The sequence below is a fragment of the Odocoileus virginianus genome, chromosome 23, assembly GCF_023699985.2.
Source record: "Odocoileus virginianus isolate 20LAN1187 ecotype Illinois chromosome 23, Ovbor_1.2, whole genome shotgun sequence".
NCBI lineage: Eukaryota > Metazoa > Chordata > Mammalia > Artiodactyla > Cervidae > Odocoileus > Odocoileus virginianus.
This window is the reverse complement of record NC_069696.1, coordinates 4,858,501-4,885,485: the sequence shown is the minus strand read 5'-3', so window position 1 is coordinate 4,885,485 and position 26,985 is coordinate 4,858,501. Positions and strand designations below refer to the sequence as shown.

The following is a 26,985-nucleotide window of genomic DNA, read 5'->3' as shown; positions in this document are numbered from 1 at the left end:
GGCTGGCAAGTTTTGAAAAGGGAGATAAACAGGCTCCTTTCAGTCCTTCTGCTTTCCTGCCTTCTACACAGAATGTACGTCCTGTTCTCTCTGCCTGCAGTCATCGGCTGTGCTCTAATTCAGGAGAGAAACATCACGAAGGCTTGGTCTTGGCCGCAAACATAGTCATGTGCTCTAATCAGCTCTATCAGTATGAACGCTGTTGTCGCTTAGTAGCGTCCAAACCTTTGCCACCCCAAGGACGTTAGCCCGCCAGGCTCCTCTGTCCATGGAATTCTTCAGGCAAGAATACTGGAGTGCGTTGCCATTTCCTTCTCCAGGGGATCTTCCTGACCCAGGGATCAAACCTGTGGCCGCATTTCCTGCACAGCAAGCAGATTCTTTACTTCTGAGCCACCTGGGAAGGCCAGAATGCAATAGGATACCACAGTAATTTCACCTGGTACTTTTTATTAGCCTACGGTTCGGTTCTGATTGAACCCATGAAATGCACGGGTCGAAGTTAAAAGCCTCTATTTACAGCACTTCTTTAAGAAGCTGAGGAGAAGGAATCCCACAGAGGATATGATCCCTCTGACCTAAAGAGCAAGTAAAAATGCTCAGTTTTAAATAAAAGCTCTTGGGAAGCATAAAAGAATCATTGACGTAACTAACCAATGACTGGTGACTGAAAGGCTGCTCTGGTCTCAGTTTAAAATAAAAACAAAGCACAGCTCTGGAATCTTTCTTATGCTTTAAAAGTGAAAACAAAGACGAGACAGGGAAGCGGCCAATGCTAAAACGTGGTGGGAAGAGAAGATGCTGCTGTGGCCAAGACATGCCTTCACACCAACACCCCAGGTGAACTAACAGGGAGTCAGTTCATTCAAAGTCCAACGTGCAGGGCCTCCCTGGTGGTCCAGGGCTTGGGAACCCGCCTGCCAAGGCAGGGGACATGGCTTCAATTCCTGGTTCGGAAAGATCCCACATGCCATGGAACAACTAAGCCCGTGCTCCCCAACTCCTGAGCACTAAAAATCAACAGATACCTTATCTAATGTGATTCTACAGTCTCACTAAAGCATTCTGTTCAAAACTTCAGAGAAGGGGTGTGGAGGTGGGGTAAGGTTGGGGTGGCGTCTCACACAAAGACACGGACCACCTCTGACACTGGTAATGTAGCCCTTATCTCCATGACAAGAGAGATGGGTGTGAGTGACCCCTGGTGGGTGACACACAGGCTTGGGGGCTGCTCTTCCTCTGGACCCATCGGGGCGTCCCAGCATGGTGCCTGGTAAGAAGGATCTGCCCACTGTCCTCGGATGAACTGTCCCCAAAACAAGCATGCTGAAGCACTTCCACTGTTTGCATGTAATGGATAGATCAAAGTCTGTATGTGTTGTGCAATTATCTGGATACTTTCTAACAGATGGAGCAACAATAAGAGGGGAAGAAAACACTCCCTTAATTAGCACAGGCCCAACTGGATGTGTACATCTGTTCTGGTGAAGAAGCCCTCTGATGAGATCCTCTTCCACATCTGGAACCACCGACAGCCTGAGCCATGGGGCTTCATCGCAGTGGGGCTTCATCCCCAGCAGAAGGGGCCGGAGGACCCACTTAATAACACAACGACTTGACCCTGGTGTCTTAGGGTCTTCAGACTGAGGGGTTTAGTCACATTAAGCTCGCCTATGAAATAAAAATAAAACAACTTATACAAATCAGACCTAGAAATAAAAAGAAATGTCCTCCAGCACAATTGCACGTGGAGAAATGGAAACACACGAGCACAGTGTGACCGTCTTATCTCTCCAAGAGATTAGTGGCCAGAAAGCATCACTCCTCTAGTTTCTGCTTTTGTACAAATGGGTTGTGCAATGACCACATGGAACTAGCCCCCTGAATACCACCTGGTCTACTTCCCAGCAGCGAATTCCACTCCCGTGCTTGTCATGGCTCATTTGGACAGCACAGTGAGTCTCCTCTGTGGGTCTGCTTCCAGAGCCCACAGAGTCTAAGACAGAATGAGATACGAAGGTGTTTATCATGAGGCAGAATGGAACTCGGAGCCAAAGCAACAGGAGCTCTGTACCATGAGCAGACTGGGAACAGAAAGGTTTTTTCTTTACAGTATACTGGAAAAATAAACTATTCCACAAGACACACAGAGTTTGGGTAAAGGTGAAAGTTCTTAAGCAGAATCAACTCCCCACCTCACAGAAACTTAAGAGAACAAAACAACATTTCAGAAACAGAGATGAAGAAGGGCTGGCACATCTTTCATCACTCCCTCTTGCTGCCTTTCCACATAAAATTTTGGTTTAAGAGAGTTGTAATTTACCCCATCCCTGAAGAAATGGCAAAAACTTTGCAACAGATGTTCTGTCTAAAAAGTAGCAATCAAAGTCCTTGCTATGGATTTTGAAGACTTCAAGAAGGGAAAATATGTAAATATATAAAAAATAAAAGGCAAAAAAAAATTGGCAGAAGGAAAAAACCAAAGTTTTGAAAATAAATTTTGTTTAAATGGGAGCTTAAATTTCTGACAAATATTATGAACTAAGCCAACATGTAAGGACCCTTACCTCTTGCTCCAGACTCATGAAAACACTCCATAAAATAGAAAATGACAATGAGGGATCAAGCATGAGCTAAAATAAACCAGAAGTGCCCATATTCATGATAGCAGCAAATGAGCTATTTAGAAATAAATCTAATAGAGACGTGTGAGAATTTTGCTGGCAAAATGCACAAAATACCAATGAAGGTCATAGAAGAAAATGTAAATGGATAAATAGGCTATGTAAGTAGATGGCAAGACTTGCTGTTATAAAAATATCTAATTTTGCCTATTACGTCTATAAAAAATGCAAATCCTTATCAAAGTCCCAAAAGGAATTTTTTTCAAGAAGAACCTAGTCAGTGTCACTATAAAATTTCTATGAAAGAGTAAAGTTCCAGGTGATTCTGACTGAAGAACACTGAGGAGACTTCTGTCCAGGTATTGAACCAGGGTCTCCTGTATTGCAGGCCGATTCCTTACCATCTGACCATCTTTCCACTCTTTACTTTCTGCTACCGTAGAAGCCCTGTCCTGTCATACACCAGAACTTAAAGAACAGTATATAAAACAGTGACCAACTAACACGGCCATACAGGTGAATGGAAAACTGTACAGAGTCCAGAAAAGACTCAGGCACACACAGGTACCTACCATATTACATGGATGATATTACATGCTTTCCACAGAGAAAAACTGAAATGAGAAATTCTCTTCACCTAATACATTTCAGGTATTTTAGGCTTTCAGGAAACAAAACCTTAACACAAATACAATTCTATAAATCTGCCTTTCACACACACATATACACGACAATGCATAGAGAGCTTGATTCTTTTTCTAAAAAGTAAATAAATAATATCCATATACGCATCTGAATCAACCATACTACCCCTGTTCTGTCCCAATGGAGACCCATATTTTATCTAAGTCTAATACATGCTTATTATGGAAAAATTAGAAAATGCAACGAGTTTGAGAAAGAAAGAAGAGAAAGATCCATATTTCCACCATTCAAAGATGAGTACTTTTAACATTTTGATGATTATTCTTCTCAGTTTTTATTATTATTTTTGTTAAAGATACACCCATATATGCACAGAAAAATCAGTTTTATGGTGTGGGTTCTGCCTTTTTTTCCACTTAACATTGTATCATGAATATTTCCCCAATGTGTAAGATTTTTTTTTGAATGAATCAATCACACTTTTATGAGAGAACTGTCCTATTTTAACTGTCTCTTTTCTTAATGTTAACCGTCAATTCCAGATTTGGAACACTGGATAAAGGCAATTAAGACACATTCAAGGATTATAAATATTTTATAAGTGAGCTAAGAAAATGCAAACACATAGGAAATATAAACAAGCAAGACAGAATGATAAAAACAAGAAATGGTGAGACAGGAGGAAGGTGTGCAGGGTGGATGTGGCTGAAGACAAGGAAGACCAACAAGACTGTGGTCTGTCTGGAATGCTGTGAGCTTGAGAGACAATACCAAAGTGATCCCAGCCCACCGAGCCCAAGCGGGCAGCTGTGTCCTGGCAGGTTCACTGCAGCTGTGTATGCTGTCCCCTCCGTGAAGCTAAGCTTAATTCCAAGATCAAACTGCTGCCTCTGCTGCGCAGTGACCACCCTGCTCTGGAGACCAACAGCATCTCTAATCAAACATGCATGGCCACAAACGTTGAGAAGAAATAACTTAATTCTTTGTGGAAAATTATACCAACGTCCACGGGTCCTGGGAGAATGTCATTATGTAGAAGAAAAGGCAAAGAAGAAACAGAATGAAGCCAGACAAAACTGCTTTCGCACACACAGCAAAGACATCCTCTGCTAAGAGGAGGGGTTCACCTGTTCCCCGACAGTGACTCCGTTATAAACTTGAGGTGTATGTTACAGATGTTTTCTCGGCAACTGTTCCTATCCTAACAGGCACCCTAACCAAATAGCGTCCTAGAATATTAAGCCGGGGAGAAAAGAAGAACTCTGGATCTAAACAACATTCCATCTGTCTTGAAGGTTTAATGTGCAGAAAGGATAAACAATATGAAGGCTGTTTAAAACCATCAGTGATCTGGTTACAAATCCTCTTAGAACACATGATGGGAAAGTAATTCGACACAATTCAAAGAATATTTACTGAGTGCCAATGTGCTGGGTACTGTGCTTGCTGCTCAGAATTCAAGATGAGCAACACTGCCGAATGTCAGGAGTATAGAGGAAGGTGACAAAGTTTACAAATCAATGACTAACACAATGGGGTAAATCCTACAGAAACAGACAAAACAGACAGCATAGAAATTTAACAATCATCTGCAAAGTTACATATGAAAATTCTTTTCACATAAATACCTTATACCTTTATCATTCATTTTCTTAATGGTATCTGTTGAAGAACAACCTTTAATTTTGAAGATGTACAACTGATCAATTTTTTCTTTTATGGTTAGTATATTATATGTACTAATGAAAAGTCTTTGCCTGTTTCAAAGTTTCCCACTTTCTTCCAGAAGTCTATGGTTTTTCCTTTTATGTTTAGGTCTATGATTCACTTTGAATTAATTTCTGCATATGTATGAGGCCCCTACCTCACTTTACCCTACGGACATTCAGTTGTATCTGCATTATTTATTTTTTATTTTTTTAACATTTTATTTTGTATTGAACTATGGCTGATTAACAATGTTGTGATAGTTTCAAGTGAACACCCAAGGGACTCAGCCATACAGACACATGTATCCATTCTCCCCCTAAACCCCCTCCTATCCAGGCTGCCACATCGCACTGAGCTGTATCTGCATCATTTAGTGCTCCCCGCTAAATCACATTGGTGCCTGTGACTGTGTACCCGTGGGTCTGTAATATATTCTCTATTCTGCTCCACTCTTCTATGTGTCAGCCTTCACACCCCTCCATACTTTTTATCACTGACTGTATACCAAGACTACAAGTCAGGCAGTAAAAGTCTTCTGACTCTGTTCTTTTTGGCTAGATCCACTGCAATTCAATGTAAATCTAAAATTCCAGTTGTGTGAGTTTCTACAAAAAGCTCCCTGTGACACTGGATGGGCCTGTGCTGCAATAATAAATGAACTTGGGAGAAATGGGCAGCTTAAACTTTGAATAATTCAAATCGTGAACTAGGGGTATATCCCTATATTTGTTTAGATATTTTTTATTTTCTCTCAGTAATATTTTGTGGTTTTCTATGTAGACATCTTGTGCCACTTCTGTTAAATTTATTCTGCGGTGCTTTACGCATTTTGATGTTATTGTAAATAACATTTCCTAAGATTTTGGTTTCCATTTGCTGGTTGTGAACACAGAGAAAAACAACTGATTTTTATGTGTTGCTTGATGACCATATTGTCAGTGAATAAAGACAATTCTGCTACTTCCTTTTGAATTTTATTATTTCCTGATGTACTGAAAAACTAGGCTCTCCAATATAATAATGAACAAGGGACTGAAATGGGTATCTTTGGGTCCTTCCCTTTGCAATGGGAAAGTGTTCAACTTTCATCACCTGTTTCCTCAACTCCTGGTCCCTGTCATGACATCACAACAATCACGCCCCACGAAAATGCACACTGAGGTATCACAGCAGACCTTCAGCTTCTCTGAACTCTCACCATCAACCTTCACTGATGGTTCAAAGCAGGAGGAAAGAAGAGATGATGTCAGCTTAGAGCACTGGCTGGGCTCAGGACCTCTGTTTACTTTAGGTCACATGTGGAAGAAGATGAACAGAGAACGACTGCAGAGGAGGGAACCGGGGTTTAAACCTGCGACTGGAGGACAGTGTCTCCCTGGGTCAGAGGGGACGAAGGCAAGATCACGGGCAACTGCAGCGGCCACGAAGGTGGCCGAGAGGTCCCAGAGAACCTTGGTTTCGGGAAAATGAGAGCAGGACAATCACCCGGGGTCGGGGCTGGGAACAGTGATAGAGAAAGTCTTAAAGGGACTCAAGAGACACACCAGTTCTAGACAGCAGGAAACCAAGACTCTTTAGAATCACAGAGCAACAGCAGCTGTAGCCCATGTAGCAAACGTCTGCGGCTTCACACGGACCATCTCAGAAAGCCACAAGAGGAGGGGAAAAGTAGGTAAAGAAAGGTTTTGTTAAAACTGACAATTTGGAGGACTTCTCTGGCATTCCAGTGGTTAAAAATCCATGCTTCCACTGCAGGGGGCATAAGTTTGATCCCTGGTTGGGGAACTAAGATCCTGCATGCCACCTGATGTGGCCAAAACAAACAAAAAGTGGCAACATTGTAGAAACTGACTGGAGACTGGCAAATATCAATGATTACATATCCGGCTGGTATGAGGAGGTTCATGACACTACTGTCTCTACTTTTGTGAACCTCTGGAAATGTTTACAATAAAAAAGAGTTTTAAAATTGCGTAGCTGTCAAGATACCTCAGGAACAACAACTTGTTTGAACTTTGCAGAAGATTTTAGGAATTTCAGAGATACAATTGGACACAGATACATACTCTAGAGGACTTATTTTTCATCGAGAAGGAAGCAAAACCTGTTTCTATTTGACCAGGATTTGTCCCAAATCTAAGGAGCAGGTGAGCCTTAAGGGGGTCGGGGTAGCCAACGGTCAGAAGATGAAAGTGATGAGGACCAGCACTGCTAGCGAGTGGAGAACATGGTAAAAATACTTACTTCATCTCCAGGACTTCCTCCAAGTGCTTCCTTCTCTCAGCCCGGAGGTTGGTCAGATGCGTTTCCTTCTCAGCCAGGGACTGCTGAGTGGAGGACAGCTTCGCCTTCATGGACTCCAGCTCCTGCTTCACCTTCTCCATGGCCATCAGTAACTCCTCCACCTGCGAGAGAGACGGAAAAGACAGAACTGAGCGCCCAGGCTGGAGACAGTCAGAGGAGCTGGGCGGTGGGCAACGCCTGGTCCAACAACATTGAAGACACACATGTCGGAAATCCTGCTCTCCCGCTGTATCACACACACATGGCAGGTAAAGAACTACATCTCTCACGTTTGCTCTTATCGTTTTCACTTCAGGACAGAAAGAACTTCATTTTCTTTTTGATAAATGCAAGAGCATCAGTTCAAGAAGTAACACCCTGCCACAGACAACCCCTTTAAAGGAACTTACTTGGAAATAGTCCAGAAACTTCCATGGAAATAACACTATAATGCAGATAAAAATATAAGGCCCAAAATCATAATAAACATTTCTAGAAGGGTTTTAGGACATAAGAGCCATAAACTTGACTAATACCAAATGCAGAATAAACATAAATGAGTCACTTTTATTTGTTCAAACTGAGGTTCTTCTGTTTACACCACCACCAAGAATTTTGAGTTAAAGAAACAGCTAGAATTCAATCAGATAATTTCTTGCTCTAAAGCCAGGTAGGTAGAGTTTTCTCAAGAAAGGCAGGAAGAAAAGAAGAAATATATCTCTATGACCAGATGGAGAAGAGATAGGATGCTTGAGAAAGACCTGTAAACACACCAGAGAGAAAGAGGACAGATGCTGAGAAGAAATAAGAAACTAGGATAGCAAGGTCAGCACTTTATCAGTTATTTCCACATGTGGTTCCAAAAATTAGAATTATTTAAATAAACAAGTTCACCTTAATTCAGAGGTCAAAATATGCAGACAAAAAGTATCTGTTATCACCTAAAAGCAACCTCAGCAAGATAACCAAACAGCCAAGTATACCAATCAGAAGATTACTGACAAGAAATAATCTTGGTTATAAATACAATCCTTTTCAGAGGTAGAGGTGAGTGTAAGTAGTTTGGTAACAGACTCACTGGAAAAGACCCTGATGCTGGGAAAGATTGAGGACAAGAGCAGAAGGGGACGACAGAGGATGAGACAGTTGGATGGCATCACTGACTCAATGGACATGAGTTTGATGAAGCTCTGGGAGATGGTGAAGGACGGGGAAGCCTGGCGTGAGCAGTCCATAGGGTCACAAGGAGTCAGACACAAATGAGTGACTGAACAACAACAAATAGCTGTTAAAAACTAACAGATACATTTAGTTTGCTGGCGCTTGAATTACTTTGAGTATCTTTTCGGAAGTGGTCAAGTTATTGTTCTCAGCTAATAGCATCCTGACTGTCCCACATGCTCTGAGACTTCTGTTATTATGCAGATCTCCTCGGATATGTACTTACACATCTGCAAGCTTTACAACAAAAAAGCTTTGCCTTTTTGAAGACTGTTAATAAAGATGACTCCTCATTATCAGTTTAATTCATATCCTGTCTTTCACTGCTCTAGGCAAGCTATGGTATCAGTTTCTTAGGTAACTTGAAGGGATACCTTATACATACACAAGCATGTATAATACATTATTCCTCCTCTTTCTATACAAAGGTAAGCCCACTCTGAAAAGTGAAAGCTATAGTCGCTCAGTCATGTCTGACTCTTTGCACCCCATGGACTGTAGCCTACCAGGCTCCTCTGTCCATGGGATTCTCCAGGCAAGAATACTGGAGTGGGTTGCCATTCTCTTCTCCAGGGGATCTTCCCAACCCAGGGATCAAACCCAGGTCTCCTGCATTGCAGGAGGATTCTTTACCGACTGAACCACCAGGAAAGCCCCAAGCCCACTCTACACATACTCTTATATATCTATAAATTTTAGTAAACCTTTATTGAGCTAAAAACACATAAATAATAAATGTACAATCTGAAGAGTTCTAAGTGAACAAATCTATGTAAAGAGCTCACAAACCAACAACCAGAATATCACCAGGACCCCCACCCTCATCCCTTTTCTAGGTAAAGTGTAACCATTATTGCAACACTCTAGTTTAGTCTATTTGTTTTAACATTCTATAAATGGAATTACATAGTATATACTTTAAAGCACTGGTGTTATATCTATGAGATTCATCTACATTGCTGGGTAAAACCGTAGTTCTGTAGTTCTCATGACTGTATGATATTCCACTGTATGAAAATAGTGAAATTTATTGTGTCAAACTATAGCAATTCATCTTCTGATGATACCAGTATTGTAATCATGGAATAAACCTCACTTCAAGCACTTCTTTTTCACATATACTACTTGTGGACTGGCAATATTTTGTTTAGGAATTCTTATATTTATGTTCATGGTTGAGACAGGCCTAAACTTTTCCTTTCCCGCATTAGCTTTGTCAAGTTTTGACGGGAAATTATGCTGGCCTTATAAAACACGTCCCTCCTTTTTTAGTTTCTGGAATTATTACTGTAAGAATGAAATTATCTGCTCCTTTAAGTTTATTAAAAATCACCAATATAACTCTCTGGGCTTGAAATTTGTGGGAAAAAATTTTATTACCAATTCTTTTTTTTTTTTCAGATTTTCTTTTTCATATTTAGCTAGTTTTGCTAAAGTTTCATTTTTCTTGGCATTTGCTCATTTAGCCTAAGCCTTCAAATATACTGGCAATGACATCCCTGTTCTTTTTAATACCTGCAGGACTTATGAGCCCTGTCATTCCAACAGTTGCTCACTGAGCCTTCTTTCTTTTTCTCTTTAGTCTCACCAAAGGCCAGTTAATTTTCTTAGTGTTTTCATAGGACCAATTTTGGGCATCATGGACCCTTTTTAGAAAAAGGGAGAACTGACTGTCTGTTAGACTCTTCACCTTGGGCTACCATGGACCTTTTCTTCCATCCTGCCAAGACATGAAAACCCAGCATTTAAGTTCAACAGCTTAACAATAAGTTATCTTTGAATTCCCTCTCAATTCACCCCCTGGCCTGAGAATTTCCCACATTCTTGACAATGTATGAATGCATATTTTATTAGCCATCCTCAATTGTTTCTCTGGAATTATTTTCCCAGCATCTAGTCTGCCATGGTTACAGACATGTGTTACCTTTCATTCCAAAGTTAAACTTACAGAATTCTGCTTGTTAGTAAAACATCACTTTCTTAAGGATTGCTTAATTTCCCATCCATTTGAGTGCCAGACCCTCAAGGTAGTTCCACCTCAGATCATACATTTATCCAAATAACTCAAAGCATTTTGGCATCTAATGCAAGAATGGTCCCGTAAACCAGGACTTCCAACTAATCACCTGATTTATACTCTGGCTCCAAGCCAGGGAAACAGCTTCAAAGCCAAACTGAAATTCTTCACTTTCTGTTATTTTTCCACAGTCGCAGAGAACACAGTCAGCTGTCTCCACTCGGACATTCATCCCGTTTCATGCCCACCTTACAACAGTTGTTATGTAGTTTTGGATACAGACACCGTACAGTAGTCTTGTATGGATGTGAGAGTTGGATCATAAAGAAGTCTGAGCGCCAGAGAATTGACACTTCTGAACTGTGGTGCTGGAGAAGACGCCTGAGAGTCCCTTGGACTGCAAGGAGATCAAACCCGTCAATCCTAAAAGAAATCAGTCCTGAGTATTCTTGGAAGGACTAATGCTGAAGCTCCAATACTTTGGCCATCTGATTCATTGGAAAAGACCTTGATGGTGGGAAAGATTGATGGCAGGAGAGAAGAGAGTGACAGAGGATGAGATGGTTGGATGGCATCACCGACTCAATGGGTATGAGTCTGAGCAAGCTCCAGGAGATAGTGAAGGACGGGGGAGCCTGGTGTGTTGCAGTCCATGGAGCCATGACTTAGAGACTGAACAACAATTGAGACATGAAGGTAATAAAAGCTGAGTAGAAGAAAAGAAGTGATACACACTACACGAAACAATGAAGAAATTCTCCACAATTTAAAAATGTGCTTAGGGTCACAGTATGATTTTCAAAAGCACATGTTTTAAGACATTAAAAAAAAAAACAAAAAGACCCCAGACTAGAGCAGGGATTCGAGTCTGTGACCTAAACTGCCTCCACTAAGACGCTGAGGAGGGAGCTCCAGGCAGACAGCGTGCAGTGCCAGCAGCTCCAGATGGTTTGCTTAAATCACAAGCTAATAAACTTCGATTCAGAATCAGAAGGGAACAAGTCATGGCTTCAGCAGGGGCCAGTCTCCCTAGGACAGCAAAGAGCCTGGGTGTTGCAGGGCTGGCAAAGCTGTGTCTCCGTGTTTCCCACAACCAAAAGCAAAATGTGGTCTGTAGTTTCCAGGATGCTTCTGGAAAATCTTGTTAGAATTTCTTGGGAATATAAGCGGCCTAAGTCTCCAAAGAGAAAAAGAAAACAGAAGAAAAAAGGAAGGGCACAAAAAGAAGATTATTTAGAGGTTAGGCATTCACTCGTAAGTCAGATTTTCACAGGGCAAGTCCACTTGTGTTCCTGATTTCTACAAAATTCTAGATTAAGACTCACTCTGCCACACAATCACCAAAAAAAAAGTCACCTAGCTCCTGAGTTGAGAAGCTTGACTGAAGCATGAATGAGCACAGACACACATACCTACACATACACATTCCACTACCTTCTCCTAACAAACTGCTGTAGGTGTCTTACAATCAGTAACTCATATGAGAATTAGAATTTAGAAAATTCCCAAGAGATTTATGCTAGTATTTATATAAGAAATATTCTCTTTATCCCAGTATGTTCTTCTGGCTAATGCACGGTACTTCTTTGGTAAGATATACACCAGCAGTGCACTCTTTTATGAATATGGAAGAGTTACAGCTATTACAATAAGAATAATAGTGACTGATACTATTTGAGTCCTTTGAAATATTCTAAGCACTTTACATGTGCTGTATCATTAAACTCTCACAAAGATCCAATGAGGTGGTATTAACATTATCCTCAATTCTACAGAAGAGGGAATGGGGTTCAGCGGGTTTAAGTGCCTTACTCCGGGTCACACGGCCAGAGGAGGCAGAGCTGGGAATCCAACAGAGGCAGCGAGGCGCTACTGCGTGCACAGCTGACACTGCTCTGCTGCAGGGCATCAGCGTCCAAAAAAGTCCTAAGACAGTTTTCCACGACTGCACCTAACGATTCCTCCGGGGAGTGTCCCCGGGCCCACTTCTGCATCTTTCTATCCTTCTTTTCTCCCCCTCTCTTCCCCCACCCAGATACTTAATTCTCCCCCATGTGCCGGGCACTGTGTTATACTGAAATACACACTTCCCGACTGCCCTTGTGCTCAGAGTCCACACAGAGATACAATCATTCTTTAATCACATTCAGCAATGTGTAATCATGAATAGATTCATGTAAGGAAGCACAGGATGCCATGAGGATAAGCAGTGTAAGGCCTTCATCTATGTTGTGGGGGACCGAGGGAAAGATCCCCCAAGGAAGTCAAGCAGCTGGTGGGGAGGAGAACTGCACTCCAGCCCCTGGGCCTGGCGTGTTTAGAAGCCCTGAAGTGCTAAAGTGCATGCCTATCCAAAGAAGATAAAAAAGATGAAAGCAAAGCCCTGAGAATATGGGGAGAAGGGAGGCCATGTGCAGGAGAAGCAGGAAGCGGTCAGACGCAGAAGGATCAAGAAGGCCCCACGAGGGGTTTGGGCTTTTCTCCCCAAAGCAACAAGAAGGTACCAAAGGACGAGATGAAACAGAGGAACAAGAGGATTTACAGTTAAAATCAGAATGACTAAAACAATGGACCAAGGAATCTAAGCTGAACAGAGAGGGGCTAGTATAAAGTGAAAAAAGACACAGGGGCTCTAACGACGCACAAAGACAGCTGTCGTGGGACCCTGAAAGCTGAGGTGACAACAAAGTGTGATCTGAGAGAAAGGCGCTGTCATGAGGTGGCTGGAGGTGGACTACGGGTAATAAGGTCAAGGATGTCAGATGTGGGATGAAGAAAGGCCGTGGAGGCAGTGACCTCTCGGGCCAGGAACTGGAGAGGACAGACAGATGGGTCATCCATGTGGGTGCTCGAGTCAGTGAGGCAGGAAACACTTCACGGAAAAGCTTCACACCACAGCTGAACAGCCTGAGCCCTGAGGAAGCAGAGGTTCCCGTAAGGCTGTGATGGACAGCGGTATAAAGGGCAACAGGAAGCAGGACAGCTGAGAGTCCGTCCTCCAACCCCAAGGTGCAGAATAAACATCTACTCATCACCAGAAGGGCTTGCCAGGTGGCTCAGTGAATATCTGTTGAAGGGGTGAAGGAAGAGACATGCATCTGTAAACTCTGGTGACCTAGTAGGAAACATAAAAAGGGAAAAGAGGAGCTGGAGCTAGGTTAAGGCAAGAAACCCTCAACAGTGTGGGGGTGATGGAGCAGAGCTCAGATTATCAGGGGCTCAGGGGGGTGGGGTCTGGTAAAATCCAAGATGAGAGGAACAGTAAAACTAACTCCACTAGATTCCCTGAAGAGGGCGGGCACTTCAAAATGAATCAGACGCTACCAAAATAGGAACTTAAAAGTTTTGTTTGTTTAGTTTCCATTTTAATGCACGTAACTTATATGATAGCATTAGTTTTAACTTCCTATTCTGTTTATTGAAAATAAGATATAAGTGATTCTTGAGGTGACCTAATGGTAACAAAGAGCACTGAATTAAGCAGTGTGTTAAATCTGGAACTGTCAGATACCACTGCTGTCTGTTACCCTCTTGACACTATGAGGAACCCAAACCTTAGCACAATTCGCAAAGAAGAAACTGCAGGAACTACCGTTTGGCTCAGGGAATCCCTTGATTTCTTGCCTTCTGATACACTGCTGGATTTCTCCAGCATTCAACAGTGCCAAATAAAATCAGCAAATGATGAGACTCCCCTGGTGGTCCAGTGGCTTAGACCCCATGCTCCCAATGCAGTAAACCTGGGTTTGATCCTTGGCCTGAGGGCTATAGCTCACATGTCCCAACTACAACCTGGTGTAGCAACATGTGTTTAAAAATATATATATGTTTTTTAAAAATCAGCAAATGACACTTTAAATAATTAATGTGCTCCCATGGGTGAGAAATGTACAAAAAAAGGTTTTTTTAATGTCCTTCAAAATAGGATTCACATTCCCCTAGGATGCTCCATAATGTCTGATGCTGCATGTGGCTCCCAAACACCCGTCCAGTTAAGGCCAGCTCGCCAAGGAGCTAGATTCATGCTGATTGGCTGTGCCCCTCCGCTGGCGGCTGCCTTTACATTTCCAGGAATGGCATGCTGTGGCTGACACATCTTCAACTGGAGATAAATTTGAAAAGAGTGGAAACATAAGGTGAAAGAAATGCTTCTTTTTCAAGCTGTCTCAATTTTTGCAGAGGGTGTGGGTGGATAAATCCTATAATAAGTACTCATTACTCCACTGTGGAGCCTGAAAACTCAGGCATCAATAAAATGTGGGTGCATGTTATCAAAGCAAAGCGAAAACACCCCCCTGCTGGGAGGACTTTCATCATCTGAGTCACAGAGGCTGGAAAGAGGCTGTGGAGGGGCCAATGTTTATCTCATGATTGATTCTATTTAGGTGATTTCCTGGTAACACATCAAAACTAAGAGCTCAAAATCTGAAGTGAAAACTATTTTTTTTGCAGAGGCCATTACTTGATTAATTTCTCCTATAAACTGCTTATTTTAGCAACAAATAACTTGTACCAGAATCAAGTAAAATATAAAATTAATAATTTCCTGGGTCCACATAAACTGCATGGCTCCTCTTCTACTAGAACCTGTGAGAAAGGAGGGCAGAAATAATCTAGATGACATTACATTTTCTTTCTCCAGTGAAGAAGATGTAGCAACCATCATTTTACCTCTCTGCACCTGGGTGAGTTAACTCAGGAAGAGAAACACAAAAAGCAACAGGACAAGACTTTTCCTTGAACTTCAAGCTCTGGTAAGTTCTCTCCTGAAAAAAAAATTTTTGTGCATTGTTGGAAAGTCAAAGTGAAAATGTCAGTCGCTCAGTCAAGTCGGACTCTTTGCAATCCCATGGACTGTAACCCGCCAGGCTCCTCCGTCCATGGAATTCTCCAGGCAAGGATACTGGAGTGGAGCCATTCCCTTCTCCAGGGGCTCTTTCCGACCCAGGGATTGAACCTGCGTCAGCTGTATTGCAAGTGGATTCTTTACCACTTGAACCACCAGGGTATAGATACAGAACACACCAGGATACAGAAGATGCTAGGAGGGCTGTGCAAGCTGTCTAGGTTTTGGGAAGACATTTCCTTAAAGTTAGCTGGCTACACATATGTATAGCATCTAGAAAAATGATACTGATGAACTTATCTGCAGAGCAGGAATAGAGACACAGAGAACAGCCTGTGGACCCAGCGGGGGATGGGGAGGATGGAAGGAACTGGGAGAGCAGCGCTGACTTACACACACTATCTTGTGTAGAAAGACAGCTAGTGCGGGGCTGCTTGAGAGCCCAGGGAGCTTAGCCTGGGGCTGCGATGACCCAGAGGCTGGGATGAGGGGTGGGCGGGAGGCCCAAGAAGGAGGGGATATACGTACATGGACAGCTGATTTACTTTGCTCTACAGGAGAAACTAACATGACATTGTAAAGCAATTATCTTCAAATTAAAAAGAAATGAAAAAATCTATATGGTCACCTCACAGGGAGAAAACCTTAGTTCAACTTTATTATAGAAAACAGTAGTCCTCTTCCTAGCATGAAGTCAGAGCATTTTAGGGCTAGAGCCCCTCCTCTAAGGTCAAATGGACAATCTGCATCAAACAGTTTCAGACTGTTTCCTTAGTTTTCACCAATAAAAACAAAAAAATACTGACAGTTTAACTGGAAATTTTAATCCTTATCATTTGCACAGCTTAAAAAAAAAAAATCAAACAGCTACCTAGAAGTAAAAAGCACCACTTCATTAATTAGAGATACATGTTATGGAGAAAACATTATATCAATATAACCCTTGAAAAATGGTTACAAAGAAAATACTGGCAAAAGACAGTTGTTTGTCTGTATAAAAAGTTTATTATTAGCTAAAGGAGAAAAGTAAAAGTGTGAGATTTAGTATCTGGCAACCCAAGGACAGGAAGAGGGAACTCACATGTGAGCATGCACACACACGCACACACACTACACAGGATTGTTCTGGTCTGGCCATAATAAATGAGGCTCAACATCTGTGTCTTGCCTTTACAGAAAACCAGAACACCTGTGGGGGTGATAACTGACTCCACACAGGTGAGAGTACAGAGGCCTAGAGGCACTAGGGGCCTCACCCTCCATCACAGCTAATAAACAGAAGACAACACAGCACCCATGTCACCTGATTCTAGTTCAGTGCCCTGCACACCTTCATTCCCTTAAGAGGGTGGAGGCCATAGGAAGAGACCCGTGAGCACCGAGGCAGAGCTTGGGCCACGCCACACACACACACACACACACACACACACATACATGAGAACTCTCTGCTATGCAAGACCAGCCCTGCTGTGCGGATTTCTCTAGGAAAATAGGTTTCATTAAAAACATCTAGGAAGGCGCAGCCAAGGGGAACATAAACTGCATATAAACACCAGCGGGAAGCCATCTGGCTCCCACGACTGTACCTTTGTCTGCATTTTGGATGACTGCCTCTGTCGACAATAACTCGGGTTATCAGACTGCTCAGGAGAAGAGCCCAGGGTAAGGGCCAAACACCCCGAGAATGCAGTACGAGCAAACGGATCATCATCTGTCACAGACCTGCCAGGAAGATTGCACAAGCGCCTCCCAGTACAGCAGCAGTCACACGTGGTGGACACAAGCGTTAAAAACCACCTGCTTGGAAATCCAGTATCTACAGACTGCAGCCCTCAACTCTGGGCTCAACGTGAGGCATGCCAAAGTTTTAGTCCATCTCCACTGCAATCACTATTTTCATTTAACTTCTGAAAATGCAGATGTGGTCTTTTTGTTGAATAAAAAGAAAAAAAAAACCAAGCTGAAATTCAGAAACAGATATTTCCTGAAGTTCCAGGATAATATAAGCATGCACTATTTTATCAGAAAGTTTCTAAAAGGAAGACAGGAACAGAGAAAGATAAACAGAAGTTGTCTTTTAAACAATTACATCATGAATTAAAGTGATTCTTAATTTCTTTTTAAGAATTACTTTACAAATTACTGATGAATACAGGGACTGTGTGTGTGGGGGGGAATCATAACCATCACGCGTGGTTATTTCCTGGGGGCTCCAGTTTTCCTTTCTAATTTCTTTAGCTGTTGTCTACTGACCCCATCTGGCAAAACTAGAGAGAAAGTTACTGCACTGGCCCAAGCTTCTGACAAGTCTAAATTATTCATTTTATGTAGGAAGAAACTAAGAAAACAGAAGCTCAGGGTGGAAGAATTTGAGGGTTTCTTAGCTTAACCCTCCTACAATACATATGGTAAGAGGGGAACCCCGTAAATAACAAAAGGTCACGGCATTCTAGTAATAACTGGAAGAATTCACGTTGCTGCCTTTTCCTTGTTATCATAAAGATGCTTGTTAGGATTCTGATCTGCTATTACAAGTTTTATTAAAACTGAGATCTCTGCTTGCTTGCTTGTTCAATAGTGATACAAAGATTAATTATTTCAAAAGTGTATCCAGCATAGGTGGGTAAGATTTTAAATAGAACAAACTTAGGTTTTTAAGTACAGAGTTGCTAAATACAGAGAAATGTCAGTTTAAACTATGCAAATCAGCCTTGATTGCTGCCTCTCATTCTTACTATCAACATTCAGAACTAGTTTCTAACTAAAGGGGGATAAAAATTACAAGGAGAGACTAAAGGACAGTTTTTAAAAAACACACTGAGAGTTTCATTTTAATTTACATCTGACTTATTCCGCATTTGTGAAAGTGACTACAGCATTCAAAGAGTTCCAACTCTTTTTTGAACGTTCTCTGTCTGAGACACTTGAGTCTTTAGAGTTGCTGTTATTTGAACATATTTGGGTGATTTCCACTAATAAGTGGATTGAAATGCAGAATAATATTGGGTTGCCATCACTGCAGACTGTATCATTCCTTTAACTTAACACGCATTTCATACATCTCTCTAAGATCAAAAGGAGAAGTCTAAACACAGAGATTTCTGCTACTGCTGGGTATGGCCATTTAACTGCTTCTTTCAACCAGCCAGAGATGGCAGGACCCTCCTTTGAAGTGGCAGCACTGGTGTCCTTTGAAGCCCCCTGTCAACTGCAGAGAGGCTCTGGTGGGGCTTGTCTTGTAGCTGGCTGTCACCATGAAGGCAAACATGATGTATTTCCAGCAGCCTCACTTCAGTCTGTCAAGTGCCTCATTTCATAACCAGTCACCATAACAAAGGAGACCCGAACTCTCTGACACCAGAGCAACCATCTACAGTGCAACTTACTAGGTGCATCTTGAAGGAGCCTGATTTAAATGTTGGAATGATTACACACGGCAAAGAGATCAGGGCTGCGAATTTAACTACCACATCTCCTCAGACCCTTGAATGTTAAACTTGTAGCTTCCATATGTTTATCAATAAAATGTTTCATGATAACAGCATCTTCAGTCTTTGCACTGATGAAAAATGATGAAGTCTGCAGAAATCAGTGAACTGCTTTAAAAGCAGAGCTTACGCTGCTGACAACCAAACTTTCTTCCATTGTGTTGTTCAGCTGCTCAGTTGTGTCCAACTCTTCGCAGCACGCCAGGCTTCCCTGTCCTTCACTTCACAAACCCCTATCCTGGAGTTTGTTCAAACTCATATCCACTGAGTCAGGGATGCTATCTAACTATCTCATCCTCTGCTGCTCCCTTCTCCTTTTGCCTTCGATCTTGCCCAGCATCAGAGTCTTCCAATGAGTCGTCTCTTCCCATGAGGTGGCCAAAGCACTGGAGCTTCAGCATTAGTCCTTCCAATGAGTATTCAGGGTCGATCTCCCTTAGGACTGACTGCCCTTGCTGTCCAAGGGACTCTCAAGAGTCTTCTCCAGCACCACAGTCTGAAAGCAACAATTCATATGACATCTCATATTTCCCCATTATTTCACAGCACACATTTCTCGTCATTTACTAAAGCTGTCCAAACTATCTCCAAGAGGAAAACCTGAAAGTAAATTGGAAAATTATGGACAGACTACACTCCTGCACTGACCTAAGACATGCTTCTTAGAGAAAGAAGAATCCAGTGGCTGGAATGATGGCCACATGGCCTGCCTGTTAGTAGGCTGTGGCAGCCTCGGCTGATGAAGATGCTACGGATTCCAGGCCAGGTGAGGGGAGGGGACAAGTATTTTCTCAAGTGACAAGGATGAAAACTTGTATGAAGCATATGTATGAAAATGGTTACTTAGGCATGTCATCACTGTTGCTGGATCAACCAGGTAGGTCTATGGATTCTGAGCTTCTTTGGGGCCCTGGACTGGTGGGACCAGCCCTCCCTGTGGGGCTGTCAAGGGCCATGGTGGAGACAAGAGAAGTGTCAAAGTTGCTTATGTCTACGGACTACCTGTCTTTAAGTGCTGTATACACACAGCCTCTCCTGACGCGGCAGGTGCACCACATTATGCCAGCGGTCCTTCTCTGACCGCTCAAGGAGCTGGGGCAAAGCAGCTTGCCTCAGGTCACAACCTGTAAGTGATGGATCCATAATTCCAACCAAGGCGTCTAGCTCGAGAGCCCACTTCTTAGGCACCAGGCATGACGGTTTCCCCACAGCTCTGGAGGGGCCTCTGAATCAGAGTCTCAGCACCTGAGCCATCACTCCTGCCTTTCTTGGACTCAACTTCCCTCCCACCAAAGGCGCCAAGTTCTGCAGGATGAGAGCGCTTTCTCAGATGAGATGAAAAAGTCTGAGGGAAAAACTGGTTGGAGGGTGAGAAATCAAGAGCTCTGAATTTGGATGGTTTCTAGTTGAGATGGTAGTGAAATACTGGAGTAAAGATACATGGCTGATATGAAGGAGACTTCGCTTGGATCTCAGAGAGAACTGGGCTGAAAATATAAACCTGAGGTGGTCACAATTCTACTACCATATAATACAGCTAACATTCTTCAGCAAAGCCTGAAGAATAACCTAGAATAGATAAATAAACAAAACCTCTTCTTTACATGACACTAAATAAGATTGGGCGCGTGCATAAGCCACCTCCTTCAGGAAGCCTTCTGTGGATCTCTCTGCACTGGATTACACGCTGCCCTTCCGCTTCTAGTTTTTGTTTAAGTGACAGCAGGTTTATTTAGAGACAGACACACATTCCATGGGCACAATGCTGCCCCTCTCAGAAGGCAAGAGTGGCCCTTCCTCTTCTACTTGTAAAGCTCTCTGTTCAGATCCTGACCAGTGGCACTTACAAACAGAACCATGATTAAAGACAGGTCCATTCTCCAGTCTTTCCCAATAAACGTGAACTTCCTGAGGCACAGGCTGTATCCCATACCTTCTTGTTTTCAATGCTCAGTATCTGGAAAAATATATGGTATTCAATAAATGCCTATGGAAAAGGCAGCATAAGTGAAAGTATTTTATTTTCTGAGCATGACTGTCAATTTAAAAATGGGAAAATATAATTTGCTATAAATACTCAGATCAGTACAGGATTAGGTTTATAAAACCAGACTACAAGCTGTCCATTTTGGCAGCAGCTGAAAGAAGGTGATGGGAAGGCTGGGGAGTCCAGTTACAGGCCTGTTGCCACTCGGTCTTCTCCGGGCCGCCTGGCTACCAGTCCTGCTTCATGGTGCTGCCTGGCCCGTGTGAAACAGTGCTCGCCGTATCACGGTGATAACTGCTCTGAAACTGACTGGGCTGACTCGCAGCTGTAGGGGATTCAATAAGACCCTAAGAATAAAAAGAGGACACCCAGCGGCAGCCACTCTGCAGACCCCACCCGCCTGCGCCCAGTGCCACTTCCTCTGCAATCATACCTGACAACCAGTGAGGAAGACAGAACCACAGAGAAAAGTTTACTGCCTTCAGAAGCGACAGCAAGCAAGCGAAGCAAGCAGGCAAGTTGCAGTGAGGCGTGTGCTGCCCGCACACACCAGGCAATCCACAAAAGGAAGCTGTATCACGTTTACGAGACTGTGCTGCTCATTTTCACATCAAAGAACCAAAAACTGCTGGCAAGGAGGTGCGCGTGCCTCTCCCTTCTGCCGGCCTGGCTGACCAGGAAGGAAGGAGCACCTACGGGGGTAACAGGGAGACCTGGAGTGGGGACGACACTGGCCCAACGTGTCCTGCAGGCTGTAGAACGCACTTCAGTCAAGTGTCACGTCTTAGTTCAAATAATTTTTAAAATCTGCACAATTTTAATACACAAATAAAATTTTTAAAAAATCTGTGTTAAAAATAAAAAAAGATATCTAGCAAACCATTGGTAAAACCTCATTATCTTCTAGGTCAAGAATTTACATTTAATATACATGCCAAACAATGGCAAAATGGCAATTTGAAAAAAAAAAAAAAAGAATACTGCTGTTAAAATGAGCTTTGAAACTAAAACAGGTAGTATTGGCATATATACACTACCATGTGTAAAACACTAATGAGAAGCCATTATATAGCACAGGAAGCTCACCTTGGTGCTCTGTGATGACCTAGATGGGTGGGACGGGAGAGGATGGGGATGGGATGGGGGGGGGGGTCAAAGAGGATAAGTGTATACATATAGCCAAGTCACGTGGTTGTATAGCATTGCTCTGTATCACACGAACTGCATTGTTACATATCACAACATTGTAAAGCAATTATACTCCCCCCAAAAAAGACACAGGGATTTTAAAAAAAGTAAAACTCAGAACTCGTGCACATTAGTCATGTTGAGAGTAGATTTTTCATTGTTCAAAATATTAAAAAATATACCTTAGGAACAGATATAAACCCACCTTACTGAGTGACAAGGAAAAAGTCTTGCTATTTTAGAGGCATTCTTTAACCTTTAGTTAGCAATGCGCTCTTTCAGAAAATAAATTCACTCTGGAAGAATACCAGCAAAGATATTTACAACATTCAAGCACTAAAAAACAAAAACAAAACCATGTTCAAAATTTCAACTTCACAGTAACACTGCTGAAGGCAGACACTGCTTCTACCCCCTGGCAACTCTGAAACTGGTTTACAAGAGAGCAATTTTTTACTCTGTGTTCGTAGACTCTCGAATTGAACAAAACACAAAACCTGCCACAAGTTGAGTAGAGTGAAGTTTCAGAGAAGAAAACCGTGTGAAAAGAGAACAAAGCGAAGGTGAGAGGACCCCCTGAGTTTTCCCCTCAGAATGATTCCCTTCATCCTCTTCATCTGCAGACACAGGTGAGGGGAGGTTTTCCTTCCCTGGATCATCGCCCCACCTCCCTAATTTGAGGCGTGGTCTCCACGTAGGGCAGCAAGTAGCAGGAACACAGGTAAGTAAGGGGGTCCTGTAAGAACCCAGGAAAGGCGGAAGGATCATCTTCCTTTGATGGGTTTCCTCTGTTCGTGCTTTAAAAGGTTCTGTATTTTGTTTTAATGAGAGAGATGGTTCCCAATTTCTCCTTGCTCCTTGAGAAATTCAAGATGCACATATCCTCCTTCTATCAGGAGGGGCATTTCTTGTCAGAGGCTAAATTGAGGCAAAAGACAGAGACGCTGGACCTGAGGAAGAAAATGAGCACTGGGGCTGACCAAAGAGTTTGTTCGGTTAAGGAATACGTTCTTTGATACAGTTCTTGGTGAAAATGAAATGTAGCCCTTTTATTTGTACTTAAAAACAAACGAACTTTTTGGCCAACCCAACAGAATGTCTCTAGCCAAAAAAGCCATTTTAAGATATTTCAAACAAATACTTGTAAATTAGTTTGGTGCATACAATTAATACATTCAGGCAAATTAACAGTAGGAGTAAAAGACAGATTTAAAAAAAAAAAGGACAGATGATGAAAGCTGGAGGACAGTGGACGAGGGTTATGAGGTCCAGAAGAACAGACATAAAAGTGGTGTCTTCATACCTTAAACCACTTAAAGCCCAAATGACGGGTCTCATGCAATATTTCACTGAACAGCTTCAGACAGGCAGTGAGAAGCAAAATGGTGGAAAGAAGATAAATAAGAAAGAGAGAAAGAAAAAGGCATGCAATTAAAAGCAAATTATTTACAACCACTTCAAAAGATATTTTCAGTTTCTTACAAAGCTCAATATAGTCTTCCCTACAATCTAGCAATCACACTCCCAGGTATTTACCTAGATGAGTTGAAAACTGATGTCCATACAGAAACCATGGATGTTTACTGCAGCTTTATTCACAACTGGCAAAACACTGGAAACAGCCAAGGTGTTATTCAATAGGTGAAGGAATAAGAAAACTGTGACACATCCATGTAGTGGAATATATTCAGAGAAAAAACAAAATAAGCTCTCAGACCACAAAAAGATGTGGGGTAACTTTCAATGCAGAGGCTGAAGGAAAGAATCCAGTCAGAAAAGGCTACAGGAAAAAGATTAGGGAGCGGGGACGTAGGGGGAAGGATGAAACGGAGGAGCGTGGGGAATTTTGAGGGACTGAACCTACTCTGTAGGACCCTGTGATGATGGATACATGCCATTAGGGACTCAGTAAAACCTGTAACACGTGTAACAGAGAGAGTGATCCAAGATGTAACCTATGGACTAGTTAATAAAGTATCAACACTGGCCCATCAACTTTAACAACTGCATCACATCAACACAAGATGTTAACAGAAATGGAAACTGAGGTTTAGGAAGGCGGATGTGGAAACTCTCTGTGTGTTGCTCAACTTCTCTCTAAACTAAAAAACTGATCTAATTATCAATCAGCCCCAGAAAGCATATTACAAGCAGCTCACACAGTAGCCTAAAAAAGAACATGTAACAGTGGTCTTTATACGTGATTTATTACTAACTGCCAACATTTCTACATGATCTTTGGTACAAAAGTTGTTTAGTCGCTAAGTTATGTTTGACTCTTGCGACTATATAACTTGCCAGGCTCCTCTGTCCACGGGATTTCCCAGGCATGAATACTGGAGTGGGTTGCCATTTCTTTCTCCTGGGAATCTTCCCAGCCCAGAGATTGAACCCACATCTCCTGCACTGCAGGTGGATTCCTTATCATCTGAGCCCCCAGGGGAAGCCCCTGGTGTGGAAGACTTGTCACTAAATAATGATCCCAAAGCAGAAAAAAAATCTTGATAGGAAAACAAACCAACCAACCAACCAGGGGCGGGGGGAACATTCTGAAAAGAAAAGGGAAGAATGTGAAAAAGGTAATACCCAAGAAAATCCCTCCTTGCCCTGGGACAATGGCTGACACCACTCCCTTCTCTGAGGTTCTCCACTACCCCAGGACCTGTTTAATAGTACACTAATAAATACTCAAATAGAAAGCGGACCACGGCATTTATATAAGAATAGGGAGCTAAAAGAAACTCATTCTGGAAAGACTGATTTTCCGTCAACTTTGCTAATAAATGTCAGTCTTTCTACACTTGACACTAAAGAAGCCACATGCCTGTGTCCAACATATGAGGGGATTGCCTGGTGGACACTATGACATGTCTGCTTTGCAAGGCACCCTTCTTCCCGGCTATGAGCTACCCTAGTTCATAAAGAGCCATGGTGGTCTGAGCAAAGGGCTCCCCCAAAGATTCACATTACCCTCTCAGTGAACACTTTTCACCTGGTTTAGCACTTGTGTTTCTCCAACAAAGAGATGGAAACAACACTGAGAGCAGCAGAATTCTTTACCAAGTCACCTTGAGGTGGAGACATGCTGATCTGGGACTCCAGGTGTCATGACACCTATGTCCCTCACACCTGTCATCAACCTCAACTTGCTACAACTTTTAACTGCTCCTGTGGACAAGACAGACTACAAAAGAAACTCTCTGCTCTTTGAATCAACATGTCTGACTCAGAAATGTGTATGTGTTCCCATCCCATTTAAAAGCAGAGTTGTGCTTAGTCTGGTAACAAACAGGCAAATTCCATTTCATCTCATCAGATGTATGTGTCTACATACACATCAATATACACAAGTCAGCCCCAGACACTTAGAGCAGAGACCTCTGCATGAACATGAATCAATTCTCACACGACTGTATTTCAATGCTTATTTAAGTCTGAATACTTACACTCGATGATGCGTATTTGAAACCCTGCGAACACATGTTATGTACAGTTCACCTAGACTACACTGATTGGGTTTTACCTTTCCTTTACCCAGCAGCATGGCCTGTAACTGCACAGAATCGCAGACCTGTTTCTCAGCACTGGTCCTGGCTGACTCCTCCTGCGCCAGCACCATCTCTCGCTCTGCGGTTATCTGCACACTCTCTCTTAGGGCTTCTTCCAGCTCTTCAATCCTGTCATCCTTCTTACGGAGACTGTCCTGGAAAACGATGGAAGAGTCGGTGAAGGAGGCTAACTGGTTAACCAAAGAGAGCCTATTTATCAAGAAAAGGGCTATCTACTGATAAAATGTTCTTCCCTTCAGACGTAAATCTAGGACAGAAAGATGCGGACACAAAAGAGAGAGTAAGAAAAGGGAAGAAAGAGTAAAGAAGCTCAAGAAGTATATTGTTATTGAAAGCAAAGCGTCAAGTGAATTAAGCAAGAGAAACCTGTGATGGACTTTCTCCATCGACAGACAGAAGAACATTGTGTTAGGCAGACAGGTAGATAGGGCTTGATTAGGTAAAAACACAAAGCTGTTTTTGAACTACTCTCTAAACTGGGTTCAAGGCCAGCTTTGATGAAGCCTAAGTAATAAGACTCAATAGCAAAACATTCTCTTTCCCTCTGAAGTTAAGCCTAGATGAAAAAAGTTAAGTAAACAGCATGATCAGTCAGATTATATTCTACATACAGATTATATTCTACATATATACTGTTGACAAACTAATTTCTAAAAGAAAGAAATGAAAAAGATTTTTTTCCCTAATGAATTCAATAGAGCAAAGATTTTTCTCAATCTCATACAAAAAAAACTACAAATGATAACTGGATGTAGGTAACTAGTCTGGCTAAAGATGAGTAATTTGGTTAGCCAACCAAAACCACTAGACCTGATAATCTATACAAACTAAGAAGGAAGTTTTGGGGAGGTAAATATGGATTTCTATCAGAGAGGCAAACATAGTTTATTACACACAAATATGAATTACTAGCTGAGAATTCTTATGGCAAACACTGTCCAAAGCTCTAACAAGTGACTGAAAATTACTGCAATGGTAACATTAACAAATTCAAATAGCACTTACTCTTCTACCAATAGAGAAGACCACACTGTGAATTGAAAGGAAAAAGAGTTCAGGTTTGTGGTGGATCACTTTAATACCTAGGATATAAAGTGCTTATTTTTTATTTATTGTTCTATAACAAGTTACTGCAACACTTGGCAGCTATAATAATGGAGAACAAATTGTTTGTCTACACAGTTTCTGTGGGTCAGGAGCAGTTTAACCTAACAGCTCTGGCTCCAGGTTCTCTGATGGGGGACAGCTGAGATGTCAGCCAGCGTTCAGCCCTCTGCTCCCCCATACATGGGGGCAAGTTGGTGATGACCGCTGGCAAAGGGCCTCTGAGGCTCCTCTCCCCATGGTGCCTGGCATTCCTCAGAGCAGGTGATCCAGGAGGGCAGGGAGTCCATGTCTCTTGTTCCA

The 26,985-nt window shown here is 42.4% G+C and overlaps 1 protein-coding gene across 15 annotated transcripts in view; it reads right to left on the bottom strand.

Moving 5' to 3' along the window:
* Positions 1-26,985, bottom strand: part of ERC1 (ELKS/RAB6-interacting/CAST family member 1) — a 265,228-nt gene that overhangs the window by 110,283 nt on the left and 127,960 nt on the right. For 6 of the 15 annotated variants that reach the window (XM_070453239.1, XM_070453247.1, XM_070453238.1 and 3 more), the window contains 3 exons: positions 25,581-25,712; positions 23,313-23,366; positions 7,224-7,384 (listed from right to left, as the gene is read on the bottom strand). In XM_070453239.1, coding sequence (XP_070309340.1) covers positions 7,224-7,384; positions 23,313-23,366; positions 25,581-25,712 — 347 coding nt within the window. The remainder of the gene's footprint in view (positions 1-7,223; positions 7,385-23,312; positions 23,367-25,580; positions 25,713-26,985) is intronic. The other 9 variants (XM_070453248.1, XM_070453242.1, XM_070453250.1 and 6 more) reach the window with 2 other exon arrangements.